Genomic DNA, 17802 nt, shown 5'->3' with positions numbered 1-17802 from the left:
TGCGTAGTTTTTGGATTCTGTGGTGTAGATATAACATGTTTATATCAGAAGATGTTGAGGTAAGAAGGATGCTGACCTGTCCTCTCAGATGTTCCTCTACCTTGGAGATAACACAGGATATTGCTGAGTCACCTTTCTGATTTCTGAGTTGTAAAAGATTTTCTTTTTCCCTCTAGTCAGGAAGTCTTATTTTTGGAAATGTGCTACACATCAAAAGCTTGAATAAGACATGACCTACATATGAAGTTAACCAGTTTCTCAGAAAACATTTAAAGCATTTACCAAGCAAGAATGTGGGAAGGAAGCATTGCATACATGTGGGAGTGCATTGCTGTGCATACATAATAAATGAAAGAATTTGTCTAAAATTAGAGAAGTTTTATTCTAATGATGATGTAGCTTGATGGTTGATTCCACTGCATGAATATTAATAATTCTTGAATAGATTTGTTCTGTGAGTAATAAGCTCATTGCATGTGGAATTGGTCTGTCTATGTCATTTTTGTAGTTTATTTTCTGAACCTGTTTTCTTCACAAGTGGAGAAACTTAATTTATTTAGTATTTTGGTTCCTTTCTTCTGATTTTACTGTTAATTCTTGGACAAAATCAATTCAGGTTTTATCTTTTTGGGGAATTCTTTTAGTTCTCTGAGAGGACCATATGACTTCACTTCGCAACTAAATGTTTACCTTCTGTATCAATTCCATACTTACTCCAGTTACTCAGTCATATCAGGTTACTGGTGGGGAACATATAGGTGCAGGCTGTGTAAACACACTGCACCGTATTGTGTTTGTGTATTCAAATTAAGTCCCACTCCAGCAGTTATTAATCCTATAAAAACTAATCTGTCTTCCACTGAATTGTAAATGTTCAAGTTTTTTTGCCATGAAATAAAGCCCTTAAATTGGCCTGGGTGCGACTCTACATTCCTTTTACTCATTCAGTGGTTGGGGATCTATGAATAAGCTAATCAGGTGCCGGCCACCTCTCCACATGCGAGCGGATTGCAGTAGGTGCCCTGACTCCTTCTGATTCTGCAGCACTATCTCTGCTACGCTGTGCACAGACAGTTCTGATACTGAAGTAATTGACCTGTGCACATTTGAACAAAAGAGTGAGACTCAAGATGAGGAAGTTGAATTTTACAAGGTTAGCAGTAAAGGTATCAGAATGGTAATGTATTAACTTTCACTAAATATTAGCAATGTAACAGTTATTGATGATGAACGCCTTTATCAGCTGGTAACATGAAGCGGCTGTTGGCTAAACGTTTCTCTCAGCTCTGAGATGTAGACCAAATGCATTGAGTGTGAGACAGGTTACTGACATTAATATCTCATTTGAAATATTATGTCTAGCACATTTATTTGAGATCTACTCAACTACTGCTGATTTCAGAAGTGCTGTGCCTCACTGCATTTGACATCAGTTTCTGTTCTATAATTTTTCATCAGATATAAAAGTTGCTGCCTCATATGAATGAGCGTGGCATGCCCGTGTTGATGTGAAAAGTAAAATTAAATTAGTCTGAAATTAACCAAGGGTCTTGCTCAATTACACTTTATAGTCAATTGCTCATTTAGTTTTTATTGCCCGGTGACACTTACACATTACAGGTTAGGGAGCCAGTGATAACTTCCCCAAAACAAATGGATTTATAGGACAGATTCCCCCTTTAAGGCTGAAAAAGGCTGAATAGCAGCTGAAAAAGATGAAGGGCTGGTTTAATTTCATTCCGTTGTGCTGTATGTTTCCATGCATGAATACCTTTTTCTCTATCTCTCCCCATTAAGGCCTCGCTCGCTCTGTTGCTCAGTGCTTATGTTACCCTGCTTGTATGTCTGTCCTTCTTGGGTGCCCTTAATTGATGCGAACCAGCTTCTTTACACTTGTGCTTATTTATACTGGACGCTTCAGTGAGCCAAAGAGACATCATTGGTAATCTTTTTTTTCTTTGCCACACACAGACTCATTCAAGTGTTAGTCTTTGTGTGGCATAGATTGTGAAAGAAGCAGCCAAATCATCTCCATCTTCTTGCTGCTCCTCCAGCCTGTATCGCCAACCCATTATGAGTAATGTTTAATTGAAAAATAAGTTTCTAACCTTGAACCTGAAAGTGGTAGTTTTAATTCACAGCTTATTCCTTAATCCTCCAACAGTAGGAGACCTTGCTGTCCATGTTTATTGATATTATCAGGATGGAATGTAACTTGCCATGCTCTTTTACAGGTTCAGACACAATTTCACATAATTCAGTAAAGATGTTTTTATACAACACTGGGAATTACTAACAGCATGAGGCTTACATTCAGACATGGCTAATAAGAAAATGGGATTAATTCAAAGGACAGAACAGCATATTTATTCCTCAAGAAAGCAGTTCCCATTTCGAAACATTTTATTGTGATGTCTTTCTCGTGGTATTACTTTCAATTCTATTCTATTCTATATCACAAAGTAAACAAAGTCAGCCCAGTCAATTCTCTGGTGCTGTTTCAGTCCGAGGCTGAACCTTTTATCCAGGGCTAATTAATGCGGGTCAGATATCTGAGCTTACTGAGGAACAGGGAGTTAAAACAGTAACAGCCCAGCCACCAGGCATCTTAGATTTAGATTTATATCACTGACCTTTCTTGTGCAGAGCACAGGGAGTAGGACTTGCTTAGGGTGGCTATTACTTGGGTTCCAAGGGTAGAGAATTACGTTACTGTGCACCTTTTTTATTATCTGCTCAACTGTTTTCTGCTTTTGTCCATGCAACTTGTGTCCAGTTGTTTCGTTGCTTTCTATTTGTTCCTTTTCATCTGCCCCCCACATCCCCTTAATGAAGAAACAGCCTAAATGCGACATTGTATGGTGTTCATGCGCTCATTTTGATATATAGTACTGTTCTTTATCTCTCTGTTGAGTATTGCAACATTCACTGTTAGGCTTCCAGTAGCAGAAACTGAGAGCTCGACACATTCAATAAGTTCTTTCAGGGGAGGGTTTTCCATCTATAAACTTAAAGGTTTATTAAATTTTCAGTAGCCTCTGTCAAGAGTAATATGAACTCATTTTTTGCCAAATTGGCTGTCCAGTGTTGGAGCAGCATACTGACATTTAGTCAGAAAATTTTCATAAAACCAAGTAGACAGTGGCACATGTGGGTGGCTAAATATGTCTTTGCATATTCAGAGAATTGCTTAGCGTGCCCTGAAGTCTGCGGGCTGCAATTCACAGAATCATTATGTATGAAGTGTAACCATGGAAAATCTTTGAATGAAAGTTGGATGCTTTCCATTTGTGCACTGGCTTGATTTCTGCTTGTTCAGATGGGCAACAGTAGTCAAAGATGATGAATAATTTAGAATGCTTTTTATGAAACAGTGGGTACCTATTTTCCAGATCTTTATGATGGATAAACGTCAGACTTTTACTTCCACCATTTTATTTGCAGGGGGAATCGGTTTGATTAGTTTCCTCTTTTGTGACATTTTTTGGAATCAAACAAAAATAGATAGCTGTCTGAAGGATTTAGTGACATCTAGGGTTGAGGTTGCAGATTGCAAACAACTGAGTTCCATCAACCATGCCTTCCTTTTACATGTATGTAACCTCCAACTTCAGATCATTTTCTCATCCTGAGTGAAAAATTGAGAAAATGGAGAATCGTATGCCAGCTAGTAAATCTGACTAAATGCTACAGAACTTTAAAGATGCCTGTTCAGTTTTCTTTTGAAATTGGTCACTTTTTTCACCAAAAACTACATTTTCATTCTTATTATTGAACCTTGTTTCCATCCATGTCAGTAGCTTGCAGTCTTCTTCCTTTTGCAGTTGAATTACACAAACCCGTTTTCACTCTGTATCACTTCAAAGAAGACACCCTCATTATGTCACTGTTGGTCGCCTTTAATTACATATGTCACTTGCTGCAGTGTCAGTGTGCCCATTCCACTTACGAGGTTGACAAATCAAAGAAGTGGTACCACTGTTGGTGTCTAAAGTACAGTATTTTTGCACCCCCATCTGTCCCCTAAGCTCGCTACACACTGTGCGATTCTTGGCCGTCCTAGATAAAAGATGACCAATGTGAAAGAATCATTGGGATATCTTTGATCATGGCTAAAATAGGTAGTCTTGCATTGCCCAGTGAGAGTGGTTGAAAGACCACTGATGCTACGGTCCAAAGAGAACCGAAGATACATTTTGTCAGAAATCTAGAAGGATCAACCTGTAATGTGACTGCTGCTACAGTTCGACATATATCTCCTAACCAGCTGATAGAGTGTAGTACGGAGTGACTAACCCTAACCCTGCCGCAGTTGTTTGAGTACCAACCAAAACCTTAACAGTGCAGATGGAAGCCAAACAAGCTAAGCACGACTTGTGGTATTCAAACTAAGTAGAAAATTTAGTCGCCTTTCCTGTATCAAGTGTGCATCAACTCATTGTGTGACTACAGTTGTACACAACAGAGTTGTGAGCCCCCATCCTCTTGCTGTGCATAAAGCCTCCCAGCTAAAAGTATTTAGGATGGATGTTTTAGGGACTTTGCTATGGGGACTGTCATGTCCATTAAAACTCTCCAGATCACCTTGGGAGCGTTGCAAACAGAACAGTGTTTCTGTAACAGAGCCATTTGTAATGAGCTCGCTACTCTGGTGGTAATGAGGTAGAATTGTTTGTTACCTCAGCAGTTAACCACTGAAAGTACCCAGGCTTATTACTGAATATATATGATAACAAAGGCGTTGGAATAGGATGTGGTTTGCTTGCCAAAAGATGGGCTCGACCTGCCTACAAAAAGTTTGCTATCAGCAGTGTTAACGAGACATTGGAAAAGATGAGCTGTCTGTCAACCTGTCTCTTTTTAACTTTTTTCTTCTTTGCACTTTTTCTCTCAATCACACACATACAAGCGGTCCCTTCGCTGTCCTTCCATGCCCCAAAGCAACTCTGTAATTAACCCGCTTTCTCTCTCCACTGGCTCTGTGAAGTAATTTTGCTTGGTTCTGTGCAGCATTTTTTCAACATGTGTCTGAATGGACATTTCTGGTGTATTTCATTATTCTGTGCCTGTAAAACCAGGAGACCCAATGCACGCTTACTTTTGGATAAATTTGTCAGTCTGTGAGCACTCGTGGAAGCTGCTGAGTGAAGCACACCTGTGTAAGAGCTGTAGGCATTAGGGCTGTGTCATGTACAACATAGAGAGACGGTTAGCAAGTTTAGCTCAGATTTACATTTTGAAAGTGATGTCAGTTACGCTCTATTCCTTCTATGTATCCATATGAAGAAGATCAGGAAATGACTTACAGTAAAAATCAACTTTGTTTGTCTTGTTTTTCGGTCTGTGTGACCCTGTGATGGACTGGCATACACTGCCTCTCACCTAATGACAGCCGGGATAGGCTCCATCGCCCACATGACCCTAAAAGGGTATAGAAAATGGATGGATGGATCAAATTGGCCTGGGAGCATCACATAGACTCTAAAGCTGCTGTCTTTCATGTATTTTTCTGTTTCTTTTGTCAGACGGCTCACTGCATCAAAAATTGTGATTGAAAATCAGCCCATTAAGGCTAAAAGCTTAAACTCACAGCCACTTAAAGAACACCCAGACTGCCGTTCTGCTCAAAGAATTTTATAACCACAGTGACATCTGACAAAATCACCATTTAATTAACTTAAAAGTATTTGATTTTATTTACATGTGCCATGGTATCCCGCAGAGAACGCTAGCACTGGCAGAAAGTTAGAAAGCAGTGGAATGTTGTGATTGTTTTTTTCATCACATCCGACAGACTTGGGTTCTTGACTTTATTCCTCTCCTGTGCTTGTATACTGGAACAAGGATGGTTTTCTAAATTAATTTTAAGTTGAGCTGTAACCATAACTCAACTCACCAGTTCCTGTCTCATAGATGAAAGAGTAACAAAGAAAAGTGTGTAAATATGCAGCTTTTGATTTTTATTTTATTGATTTATGTAAGGCACTTGTTTTCAACCCATTCAGACCTTAGTTGCATTTTAAGCTTGGGAACTGTTTAATCACAAGTTGCATCAGCCCTTGATTGGCTAACAAGCTGTGAATTCATTCAGCAATATAATAGTCTAGAGACTTATCTGAAACTACCATCCTTTTTATATAGCCATGCAAGGCGCTATCTTCATGAAACAGTCTGCAACATCAGTTGTGAATGATGCAATGATGCAATTCACTTCACTGAAATGACAAAGCATGCAGGTGAAACTCTTACAAATCAGCCATTAGCATACTGCTTTCTTTTGTTTTGTTTCAGCAGTTGGTACAAATCATATTACTGAAGTTGAATGAGATCAATTAATAAAGAGAAATAATAGCCGGATTGCCTGTCTGTCCTTGTAGATTACACGAGGCTTTTCTCTTTGTCCGTCACCTCCTTGTTTCTGGATTGCAAGAGACAAAATAAGACTTTTCATCATCTCCTCAGAGGATCAGAAGGGTCATGCTGTCTCATTTAAAAGAGACATGTTTTTCAGTTTCTGCTGTGGTAACAGGACAGCAGGGGAAGGTGATGTAAAACAGATTACACTGATGTGTCAGTTACTCAGCTGTATTCTGGAGCCGTCTGCTTCCTCTAAGTGAATATCGGCTTACTGAGGTGACAATTTAAGCTCTTGTTGGAATTTAATAAAAGTTCAAATGTGGAAGCTTTCCATGTGTATTTGATGGTGGATCTGCAGTGATGAAATTGACTTAACTGAGAACGTGTTTGTTGTATTTGATTCAGTTGAAAACAAACCTAGTGTCTGCTAAATTGATTAATTTCCTTTGTTTTGAGGCTTGTGTACGAAATCCATTGTGTCATGGCTTTGGTTGCATTAGAAGTTTAACAGCAAAGATTTATTCATTACTTAATTGATATATGCTAAATAACTATTGGTAAATAACTATTAAAACACCTCTCCACAGTAAATAATCTAACATTGTTCATAGATTCTTCCTCGTTGTTGTTTACTGCAGATGTAAACAGATGCTCAGCTGGAACTGATAACACACAAATATAATTGGACCAACTTTATCAGCCTAAAAAAATCAGTTTATTGAAATGTTGGTGATATATTTGCTTTATGCCCAGCTTTTCCCCCCTTGCAGTCACAATAGCTGGTGCTCTGGGTGCTTTGGTTTGATTTCAGCTGGGTGATGCTCCTCTCAATTTTTGTAACATGGAGTGTGCTGCATGATGGACACATTTGAAAAAGGAAAAAAAAAAACAATGGAAGTGCTGCAGGGAGAAGTGTGCAAAGTTTGCCTCTGCAGTCATTTGTACGATCCATCAATATACAAGAAGGTACAGTGACTGAAAGTGTCTCAAAAACATATAAAACTGCTCAAAAGGGAAACAGAGAAGTTTAAGCTATGTATTTGCATTTGTTTATGCATACTTCCTGTACAAATTCCCCTAATGCTGTTCCTGTGTAGCGGCAGTGTCATAAATCTGCTGTGAGTCCTGCGCACCTGAAGCACCATCATAAACACTTGTCACTTCGTTGATAATCCCGATTTGCATATCACTTGTTTTCACTCTTTGGACAGAAGGGATCAGTTTAGTGACCTAATGAGTCTTTGTTTGGGTAAACCTTACACACAATTACCTCACAATTACCTTAAATGATAATTTAAGGTGTAAAGGTCCAAACCTTTGTGCAGCAGGTGGACCTCCTGTGTCCTGCTGTCAAGTGTAATGAAGTGGCCTATCAGCTGAACACGATCTCAACACTGCAGCATAAAAGTGTTCTTGAGTCTGGCCGAGACTCCTCATTACTGCCACATAGTTTTGTTTACGAGCTTAACTGCTCACCGCATAGTGTCAAACCTCAGCCAAAAGGCCATGTTTCACATTCCAGCCCATTATACTGCAGCTGCACTGCGTCAACTGGATATACCCCAACCTCACTCAGTGCATGTTTTGTGTGTGTATGTGTGTGTGTGCGCGCTCGTGCATGTCTGTGCATCTGTATATAAGGTGCTTAATTTGTATAGGGGCTCCTTGGTATTGTGGTGTGTATCCTTATCTCATCTATAAGAACATTGCCTTGCTTTAAACTGGTGATATTGTGTAATACTGTTAACGCTGAATGACCCTCGCAGCTTTAGCATTAACGAGATTGTCTTCTGTTTTGTGTGCTGAACAATGTTGTTTTTTAAATGAAATAACTCCCATTTCTTTATCCTAAAGGAAAGGAAATAACGGCCAGCAATTTTGACTAGTGATGAACATTTCTAGACCGAGAGATCTCTAACTGTTTTCTAAATGGGTTTAGGAGATTGTAACAGTCTGACATCTTTGTTTCTATTCCTGTGTTTGCCAATCAGAGGGCCAGCTGCTTCCTGGGAATAACTTTACCACAGAGTGCAACATTCCTGGAAACTTCATGTGTGGAGATGGGAAGTGTGTACCAGGCGGTTGGCAGTGTGACGGATTACCCGACTGCTTCGACAAGAGCGACGAGAAAGGCTGTCGTAAGTTCTGCTTCATATTCCACAATCAAATCTTGTTTTAGGCCCACCAGCTCTCCCTTACAGCAGCGTAGCCAGATGGCCTGGTCAGAGTCACGTCATGTTCTCTTAACTCTTGCACTCTTTTTCCTATGCAGTGTTTCAGTTTTTCCTTCCTTGTCTACAGAGCCATTAGGGCCAGTTAAACCTAATTTTTTCGCAAACCTAAATTAACTTCTATTCTCAGTCCTCAAATTGTTCCCACACTTTTTTTTCTCGTCCTTCCCCTTGGCCCCAGTTTAGCATCTTGGCCCCAGTTTAGCAACTTAGCCCCAGTGTTACTTCTGTGTGCAGAAACAGCGGCACACGTATATTTCTTCTGTAAGGCTACATAAATGCTTCATTTTTGATCCTCACATTTAGTTGGCTTTGTTCTCCCTGGTCTGGTGCTCCTCCTTTTCTCCCTGCCATTTCAGCTCCACACAAAGATGATAAAGATTGACTTTGAGTTTCTGCCACACTGATTCAAACCCCTATTACCCAATGTATTAATCAGTTTAAATGTCTTGCACTCCTGTTTTCCCTCCTCTAATCGCCTTCTCAGTTATTCTCGTGAGGATTTGGGGCTTTTAGCTTGTAATTTGCTGTGTGAAGGTTTGGTTTTGATTAGGAAAGCATAAACTTTTTCTTCCCAAAGTCTCAATCATTTTTTCTGACCTGGCTTATTCTATGCCATAAAATTCCAAATTGGTTTATCACTTCCCTTGCTGTTGTCACTTGTTGGCAGTTCAGGGATCAAACAGACAGCACTTTAAATTAAATTATTCAAATGGTTAATGGACTTCTTTTTATATAGTGCTTTTCATTTTTGTTGACCACTCAAAGAGTTTCTACGCATTCACCCATTCTGCACTTTTTAGTCTTTACAGTGTTACAGGCTAAATTTGACGTTTGTCGGGAGCCTATCCTAGCGCCATCGGGCGAGAGGCACAGTACAACCTGGACCGGTCGCCAGTCCATCACAGCGTCACACAGAGACAAACGAGACAAACGACCACACATGTTCACACTCACTCCTTGGGACAATTTTTTTAGAGATACCAATTAACCCAGCATGCATGCTTTTGGACGGTGGGAGGAGGCCGGAGTACCTGGAGAGAACCCACGCATTCAGGGGAAGAACAGCAGCGTATTAATAATTTTTATTTATTTATTTTTTTTGACTAAGTCCATGTTTTGACCCTGTCAGTCAAGGGGACCCTGTTCAGTCCCGGAGCTCAGTTTACTTTTTAAACTTTATGTTACCTTTGCTACTGAGATCCCAGTTGTTGTTAACAACTTGCATGCCCCCAGATTCTCATCACTCAGTGAACCTTAAACTGCAAACAACCACCAGAAAATTTAAAAATTGATTGCATTGGAGGTATTTAATCATCCAATTTGTTTGTTGGATTTGAGTGTATTTAAATCTGATTTCTTACGGGTACTTTCATTAAATATAACCACAAACGAGACAGTAATTTTTGTGATGCTGACACTGCATGTAGCATATACTCCCAGAGATAAAAGTTATCTTGGGGCATCGCACCACCAGCCTACCTCAGCTGTCAGAGGACTATTCGTGCTTGTTGCAGCTACATTATCTCCTCTGGCGTAAGTGGGCCTTATTATCCTCAAATAGAGGCTGGTTGTCAGGCGGTGGATGCACAAAAAATCCCCAGACCAACTTCTGACTCCACTGGGAGCTCTGCAGAGACCAGCGGGCAGACTGACAGACAGACAGATGGAAGGATGGGAAATGAGGAAGAAGAGGGGGTAGAAAAAAAGACTCTTTAGCTGATTTTTTTGTCAGGATTCCTATTATCTAAGGAAAACACAATGCCTGGAAACTTTGAGGCTGCGGCACTCGATTCTCTGCAAGCAGAATTATAATTAGTCACCCCCTGCTAAGAAAACGCACTCACTCATGATTATGGATGTATTTAACAGTGGAGGATAGAAGGTTTGCTGTCATGAATGACAGTTTGTTGGCTCATCCTGCTCTGCTTCTGTCTGTGAGCTACATGAGTGGTGTGTTCCAATACAAACTCCTCAGAATATTCCTTTTAACTTGTAATTAAATATTGCTATCAGAATGGTATTCCTTGGTATTATATAACCACAAAACACAGAGTATCATATGTTGTGTGTCTGCTGTCCTTTGCAATCCCAGTTGTTGCTGAGGAGGCTGTGTAGTGTTGACCACTGCAGGATATAAGATTCCCTTTCATTGGTAATGTGAGTAGAGTCATCCTGCCAGGAAGTTTCCAATAATGTGTGCTTTAATTGTTGGTCAGCCTGAATGTTTGGAATATTTTTTAAAAGATTTTTATTGCCTTTTACAAAACTCTCTTTACTTAGTCATTTTATGCGCCTTAAAATCCCACTACTTCATTAAAAATTTTTAGCAACCCTGTACTTCTCTCAGTGTGCTCATATGGTATGGTCTTTTTGTTCTGTGCCTGCATACACATACACACAGTTGTAATATGAACGTGTCAACGTATAAAATTCTCTGGAACATTTTTTGCCCCTGATCAGTGGCTATTTTTATCACATGCATTTGCACCAGAAGACAGCTGTAGTAGATCCGCTTTAAGCCCATTAGCCTCAGATTGTGCCTATGTGGATGTCTCTGATCCAAGAAATACTTATTTGGTGCCTGCAGTAAAGGCTGTATGTGATGATAGCTCACTGATGTCTCTTTGATAAAAATCTTGTTTTTCAAAGGCGAGGAGTTGATGTGGAAACACAAATAGCCAAGAAGCAGTTTTTGACTCTTGCAAAGAACATGGTAGCATAATTTTTATAAAGAATCTGGAAGCACTTAGAAAGAAAAAAAAGTTTTGCTCAAACATGAACAAGCACATTCACTTTCTGGGTTGCATCAGGGCTATCAACAATGCAGTGTTTCGCATGTCAGATCCACCCACACGTGAACTTCAGATGACACTTTCTGATGGATTTTCAATTTTTTTGTTCTTTTGCATCTAAAATAAACTGTTCTCTGTCTGTCTGTGGACCTGCCTTTATTTTGTTTCAGTGCTATTCAAAAGTGAGGAGGCTTTGCAGAGAATCATGAAACGCTAGTGTGAATTTGTTCTTGTCAAGCCATTATTTATTGTTGATGTGTCCCAGCCTGCACCACCTGGCAGGCCAGACCGCCAGGGATTGTCTCTTGAATGGTCGAGAATGTTTGTTTACCGAAAAAAGGCAGGTTTCTGGCTTCCTCCTCTCCTCTTTGTTTGTTATGCTGGTTCCCTCCAGCACAAGGGTCAACTTGAGTCATGTAAATACTTTTTGCAGAGTTTCACAGTCCATGCTGAGGAAGGAGAGGCAATATCACCTAAACTCAGTCTGATTGCTTTAAAACATACAATGCCTGGTATAACTCTGGCTGTGTGAGGCCAAGACCCACAGACAAATTGCTTTTATCCAGTCCATTTTTTATGGAGTTCAACCTCTACTTTTCACAACAGGAATTTAACTACATTCAGATGGGAACTTGTCCAATTCAAAATATCCGTTCTTCACCGATAGCGCTTGACTTGGCCCAACTCGACTCAACTCAGCTCTTGTTTACTTCATCTTCCCCTGCAGGCCTCGTATGTGGGCGGCACCAGCTGGATATCGTCGCGACGCTGTTTGAAAATGCGGTGTCTCAGAATGCAAAAGACCTGTGTGGAGTAGTCATTGCACCATGGGAGTTTGCTACAGGCGCTGAGTGCTTTTTTTCTGGAGTGAGCATAACAGAGCGCTGCAGAACTCGCCCTCTGTCAGCACGGAGAAAAAGAGCCATGTGTAAATCCATACTCTGTTTACAAACCGCGCTCTTGGAGTTGTAATTCATGCGCATGGATGTGTCATCTTACATTATATCTGATGATTTACAGTCTGTGCCTACAGATTTATACACTGTGTGCATAGATATGCAGCCGCCCTCTTTCGTCTGAGAACAAGGAAGAGTGCCTGGTATGTGTGAATTTGTTATGTGCATGACTAAAGCGCTGCAGCAGGCACATTATTATTGATCCCACACAGGTGAGAATTGTTTTTGTCAGTAGAATTTTTACCTTACCATTTAGTATAGGCTAAACCCAATTAAAACTCTTCCAAAAGAAATGAAAAAAGTTCAAAGAAAATCTCTTAAAACAGTAAGTTTAGCTGTATCATGTGATGAAAAGGGGCCTGTTTATGTGCCGGCATGTCCAAGAGGACCATAGGCAGATATTCAAAGACGGTGCTGAATAACTCCTCACACAAAAAGGTCAAAAATACTGTCCCGCTCTCTGGTGTTCATAACTCCAGCCTGGGAGAGCGTTTGACAAAGTAGTTGCTGACAGAAGAGAGACGGAAGAGGGCTCAGCTCAGTGTGCCTCAGAGCTAGGATTAGCCTCTCTGCCCTTGTCTGTGGACGGCATGAGCAGGCAAGAGAGCAAAGACATTAAAGGCCCGAAAGAAGGAGTGGACATGACGTATAAAGCAGGAGGAGTGGAATCAAAGACAGACACATGTGAAGCACTATCTCAGAGAAATAGAAAAGACAAAGCAGCACTTTTTAAAGCAGTTATTGTTCCAAACTAGCTGTCCAGGAGGCTGAGGCCTTTCTGTTTGTGAGAGTGTGTATGTTCAGAATTCTGCATCCTCAAACTTTGGTAAACCTTCAGCTTTAACTTTAAAGTAGAAGAATCATCTCACAGACCGAAGATTCGAACACATGAACCGTAACAGGAGTTTGTCTCCTGGTTTTCTGCTCAGACTGAAGTTATTCGTTGAAGGCAGTTACTATGGCGCTTTTCAGAAGAACGGACTTTGTCCTGATTTAAACAAAACCATTTGAGGGTGAAAAATCACTATGGCTGAAGTTCTCATGGTCAGGCAAGGGGTTGGTTTGTTTGCAGGGAACACATGCTTTAGGAAACCGAAAACAATAAAGCCATTGTCTGGTATGATATTTAGCTTACTGTATCGTATAGCCAATCTTGTCACATGAAAAGCAAATTCTATTAAACTGAAATAACATTTATCTGTTGTTCAAGTGAGCATATGTTTTATGCCATACCATTTGCTATTAATGATCTGTACATATGTCTGAGTTATTTGAACATTATTAGAATTCATTGGACAACCGGACACTTGATTTTCGTAAGGCCTCCCTAAGTTACTTCAAACAGTGGGGAATGCATAGAAAGAAGGTCAATTAGAAGTCTTTCACAAAGACCGCTATTTTGTCAGTTAGTTTGTAAGACTAGTTCTAACTCATGTACTAATTCATAACTATGAGGGATATAACAATTTGATTCATATATCTCTTTACAACAACAAGCAGCTAAATAAATTCCTCTGTCCTTTGAATTACAGATTATAACTCTCTGCAGTACAAACACAAACAAAAGCCTCCAGCACCATCCGTTGGGCTACTTGTTTACCGACCTCCAAAACACCTGTGTGATATTGACTTGAAAAGAGCCTTTGAATGCATCACAACTGCAATGTTCCCTTCAGCAGCGGGTTGGAAAATGCTTAGAAGCCTCCTGAGACAGTTTGTTGTTGTTGAATGTAGATATCAAGGCTTATACAAAGCCAGGTCATCACTGAACTCACCATGTGAAGGGAAGGGGCTGCTAAGATGAAGAGTGTGTGTTCATGTGATAAGAAAAGTGACTGCTGCATTGACTCTTACCTCAAAGAGACAAAGATTGCTGACTAGTGCTCTTTTTTCTCTCTTCTCATTTTAGATCTGATCTGTTTTGCTGTTTCATTGTGTGTGTTTTTTGGGCTATCCAGATGAATGTTGGTACCACGGCAACTTACGCAGCACAACTACACAGGTCTACAGCAGGTTATTTTAGAGATAATAGGTCCACAGGCTTGAAAGCAGCACTTACTGACTAATTAGCAGGCATTACCATTCCACGCAGACGTGGAGCTTGATGTGTGGATCTTAAGTGGGTCTCGTATCTCACATGCCCCTTGAGCGAGAGACACTCTGAACCATTTAGCTGTTGCTGATGGACATCTTGTATTCGAGATATGCGGCTAAGATCAGTGGAGAGACCTGCTTACCTAAAGAAAAGAGGCTACAAAGCACCACAGCTTGTACTTGTTAACTTTATATGGTTTGCAGGAATGTGTGTGAAATGATATCTTTATTTTTTTTTTCTAAATCAAAATCACTTTAAGAAAAAAATGTAGGTGCTGTTTTCTTATCCCCTTGCACCAGTTTTAGGCTGTCTTTATCAAAATGCTTCTCAAAATGTCAGGATAGGTTAATTTTCCAGAACCCTCAGGTTATAAAACTTTTTATCCTTTGATGGTAAAGGGAGATTAGGAGTTATAATTTGTAATTCTTTGACTGGAGGATATTTTGACAAGAACAAAACCCAAATTGAGTATAAGGTAAATAAATAAAATGTGAAAGCAGAGAAAGGTTAATTGGATTGTGTTTGATAGATACCATGACGTTAATGGTATGACTGATCAATAAGCTGGTGTAATTGATACCGTGGAGCGAGGATGAAATATTCATTAGTGTTACACACAGTGTCTCACTCTGAGTCTGTCTCCCATCCTTTAGTTCTCTAGACTGAGTGCTATCCTTGTTCCATCGATTGTCACAATGTACTCAAAGGGATTACTGTGAGATATTCAAAGGAATTAAAAAACTTTTGTCCAGTCATTTCAATGAAAAAACATTGTTGGGCAGTACCAGCCCAAATGAGAGCATTTTAGCACTAGCATCATTTTCTAGAATTAATATTGCAGCAAAATCATTATTTGATAGATCTTACACCGCTTTTCACCATATGCCCCTTGTTACTCCCTTTTCAATAAGGAATGAATTAATCGTGACTTAATTTTTTTTTCACGTGCACTTTATGTGTGGTAAACGAGCCAAACTCTTATTTAGCATGAAGTTTAACGGCTTTGCTAAACCCCGGTGGCCTATAAATGATGGAGGAAGTGCTGTAATGTAATTCCTCTCATAGAAGGCTACTGTATTGCACTACAAGTGTGCGGAGCTCAGACAGTGAAATGTTCGACGTGATTGTTTTGATCCCCAGGCCCACTAGAGTGAAACTATCCATGCCCCTCTTGCTTACACCGCAACTCCATTACCTATTGATTTCTTCCCTTCAGAAATGCTCAGCAAGGTCAGAGAAACCTTTGAAGTCCTCGGCTAAACGAGCCAAACTCTTATTTAGCATGAAGTTTAACGGCTTTGCTAAACCCCGGTGGCCTATAAATGATGGAGGAAGTGCTGTAATGTAATTCCTCTCATAGAAGGCTACTGTATTGCACTACAAGTGTGCGGAGCTCAGACAGTGAAATGTTCGACGTGATTGTTTTGATCCCCAGGCCCACTAGAGTGAAACTATCCATGCCCCTCTTGCTTACACCGCAACTCCATTACCTATTGATTTCTTCCCTTCAGAAATGCTCAGCAAGGTCAGAGAAACCTTTGAAGTCCTCGGCTGTCTCTACTTCTTTTTTTCCTGCCTGCTCTCTATGGTTTCTTTCTCGTTAGTCTTTGCTTCAAGGCCTTCTTCTTACCCTGCCAATCATGCATGCCCATTGTGATCTTCGCTGAGTAAGTTACTCTTTTGTTTGAGGAGCCAAGGTGAGAAAGAAAAGGTGGTGAAAGTATAGAGTTGCTTACTGAGGAAGAGCAAACCATGCCAGCCTCCTTTCTAACCTGTCATTACGAAGCTGTCGGGGAAATAATTCTAAGAATGCTATGGTGAGCTTAACTTTGCATTTGCATTTTAAAAGTGGTTAAAAAAATGCTTGGAAGTGCTGTGCTGTAGGAGACAGTAAAACAGTGTTTGTTTATCTGGGCCTCTTGTTTATGTGCCCTCCAGCCATGTGTTTCAATGTGAAGCCGCCATGTTTTTCTGCTAGTGATAGTCTTACCTCAAGGAATCAGCTCAATTGCTAACCTCATTTGTTTTCATTTGTGTTGCTCAGCTGAACTCTGGAACTTAGTCTGCTTTCCGTAAACAACTTCTACAAAGGCTGAGTGGAGAGAGAGAAAATCTGGTACCGAAGTAAAGCAGAAACACAGTGATGACTGAAGTCATGAGGACAGGACAAAATGGATGATTGTTTGACGAAGAGCAAGGCAGAGGAGCTCAAATACATCAGCAGTACCGAGATCAACTGCTGTGTTGGTCTGGACAACTGATTTAAGCAAGATTTTCAGGATCTTTCAGGATCTCAGCGTAAAATGAATACGTTTGTTTGTTTACCATCTGTTCCACCCTAAGTTTGCTCCGTCTTATTCATTTTCCCGTCTTGCTGCTCTAAAAATTGCTCATCTCGGGCGATGAAAGGCCATCCCCAAATACAGCTAAGCGCATTAACTCTGTCCTTCCAAGCAGCTCTGTCTCTCCCACACAGTTTTTCCCTCATGTGTTTGCCCTTCATGTGACTTTTGAGCTAATTTGAAGCACAAACATTGAGTCAGATGAATTCTAGTCAGCAACAGAAGTAATATGAAGATCCTACTGGTACAGGTACCCGATAAAGTGATACAGAAAAGGGAGAAAAATTCTACAAATATTAAATACTTATAATAATCAATTATTAAATAAACAGAAAATAAACAATGTTTGTGGCTGGATAAATTTTACTATTCAAGCTATTCAGGCTTCCTTCTGCTTTCATTGAATTACGTTTCATCTCAGAGATGGCCACTCTAAACCGATGTGGTTGCTATGCCGTGCCTTCCCCACTTGCTACGCATAATTGCCACAGCTTGAAAGAGCTCATAAATCAGCCTGCCACGATATATTGTCGAGGGAAAAATGTGCACCCCTGACATTTGAGACGGCCCAATGCCAAACTGTGATCAGGACAATTCCACCCTTTTGTATTAGGCACAGAGAGGAGGGGGAGAAATATTTTGTGGCTCGCTTTGAGATTTTTTTTTTAGTCACTTTCCCCCTCCCTCATGTGTGGGATATTCCTTTCCTTTGTTATCTCATAGTGTTCAGGTTATATAACATTCTCATCCTTTGTCATATTTAACTGTTTTATCACATCAGTGTCTTAGCTGTCATTTATAGGTTTAATTCCTCTGTCTCCACTTAGTGCTCGTGAAAAGTCAGATTTATAAGGTTATACTTTTGTGTTACAGTGCATTACTGAAAGGGAATAATTCATAAGCAGTTTAACACAGACCAGAGGAGAGAAAGACAGCCCTGAGAGATGAAACTTTGTAAAAGCAACAGCGGTGTCTCTAATGAACTGTCTTTCATAGGTATTTACTTGTTACATTCAGTATATAACA

At 40.1% G+C, this 17802-nt stretch overlaps 1 protein-coding gene across 1 annotated transcript in view; it reads left to right on the top strand.

Annotated features, from left to right (window-relative positions):
* Positions 1–17802, top strand: part of ldlrad3 (low density lipoprotein receptor class A domain containing 3) — a 78776-nt gene that overhangs the window by 18659 nt on the left and 42315 nt on the right. Inside the window, exon 2 of the mRNA XM_072385544.1 lies at positions 8349–8495. Within this exon, the coding sequence (XP_072241645.1) occupies positions 8349–8495 (147 nt within the window). The remainder of the gene's footprint in view (positions 1–8348; positions 8496–17802) is intronic.

Source organism: Leuresthes tenuis, unplaced genomic scaffold (genome assembly GCF_036924035.1).
Source record: "Leuresthes tenuis unplaced genomic scaffold, fLeuTen1.0.hap1 SCAF_5, whole genome shotgun sequence".
Classification (NCBI taxonomy): domain Eukaryota; kingdom Metazoa; phylum Chordata; class Actinopteri; order Atheriniformes; family Atherinopsidae; genus Leuresthes; species Leuresthes tenuis.
The sequence above is the reverse complement of the archived record's forward strand: the minus strand, read 5'-3'. Positions and strand labels throughout refer to the sequence as shown.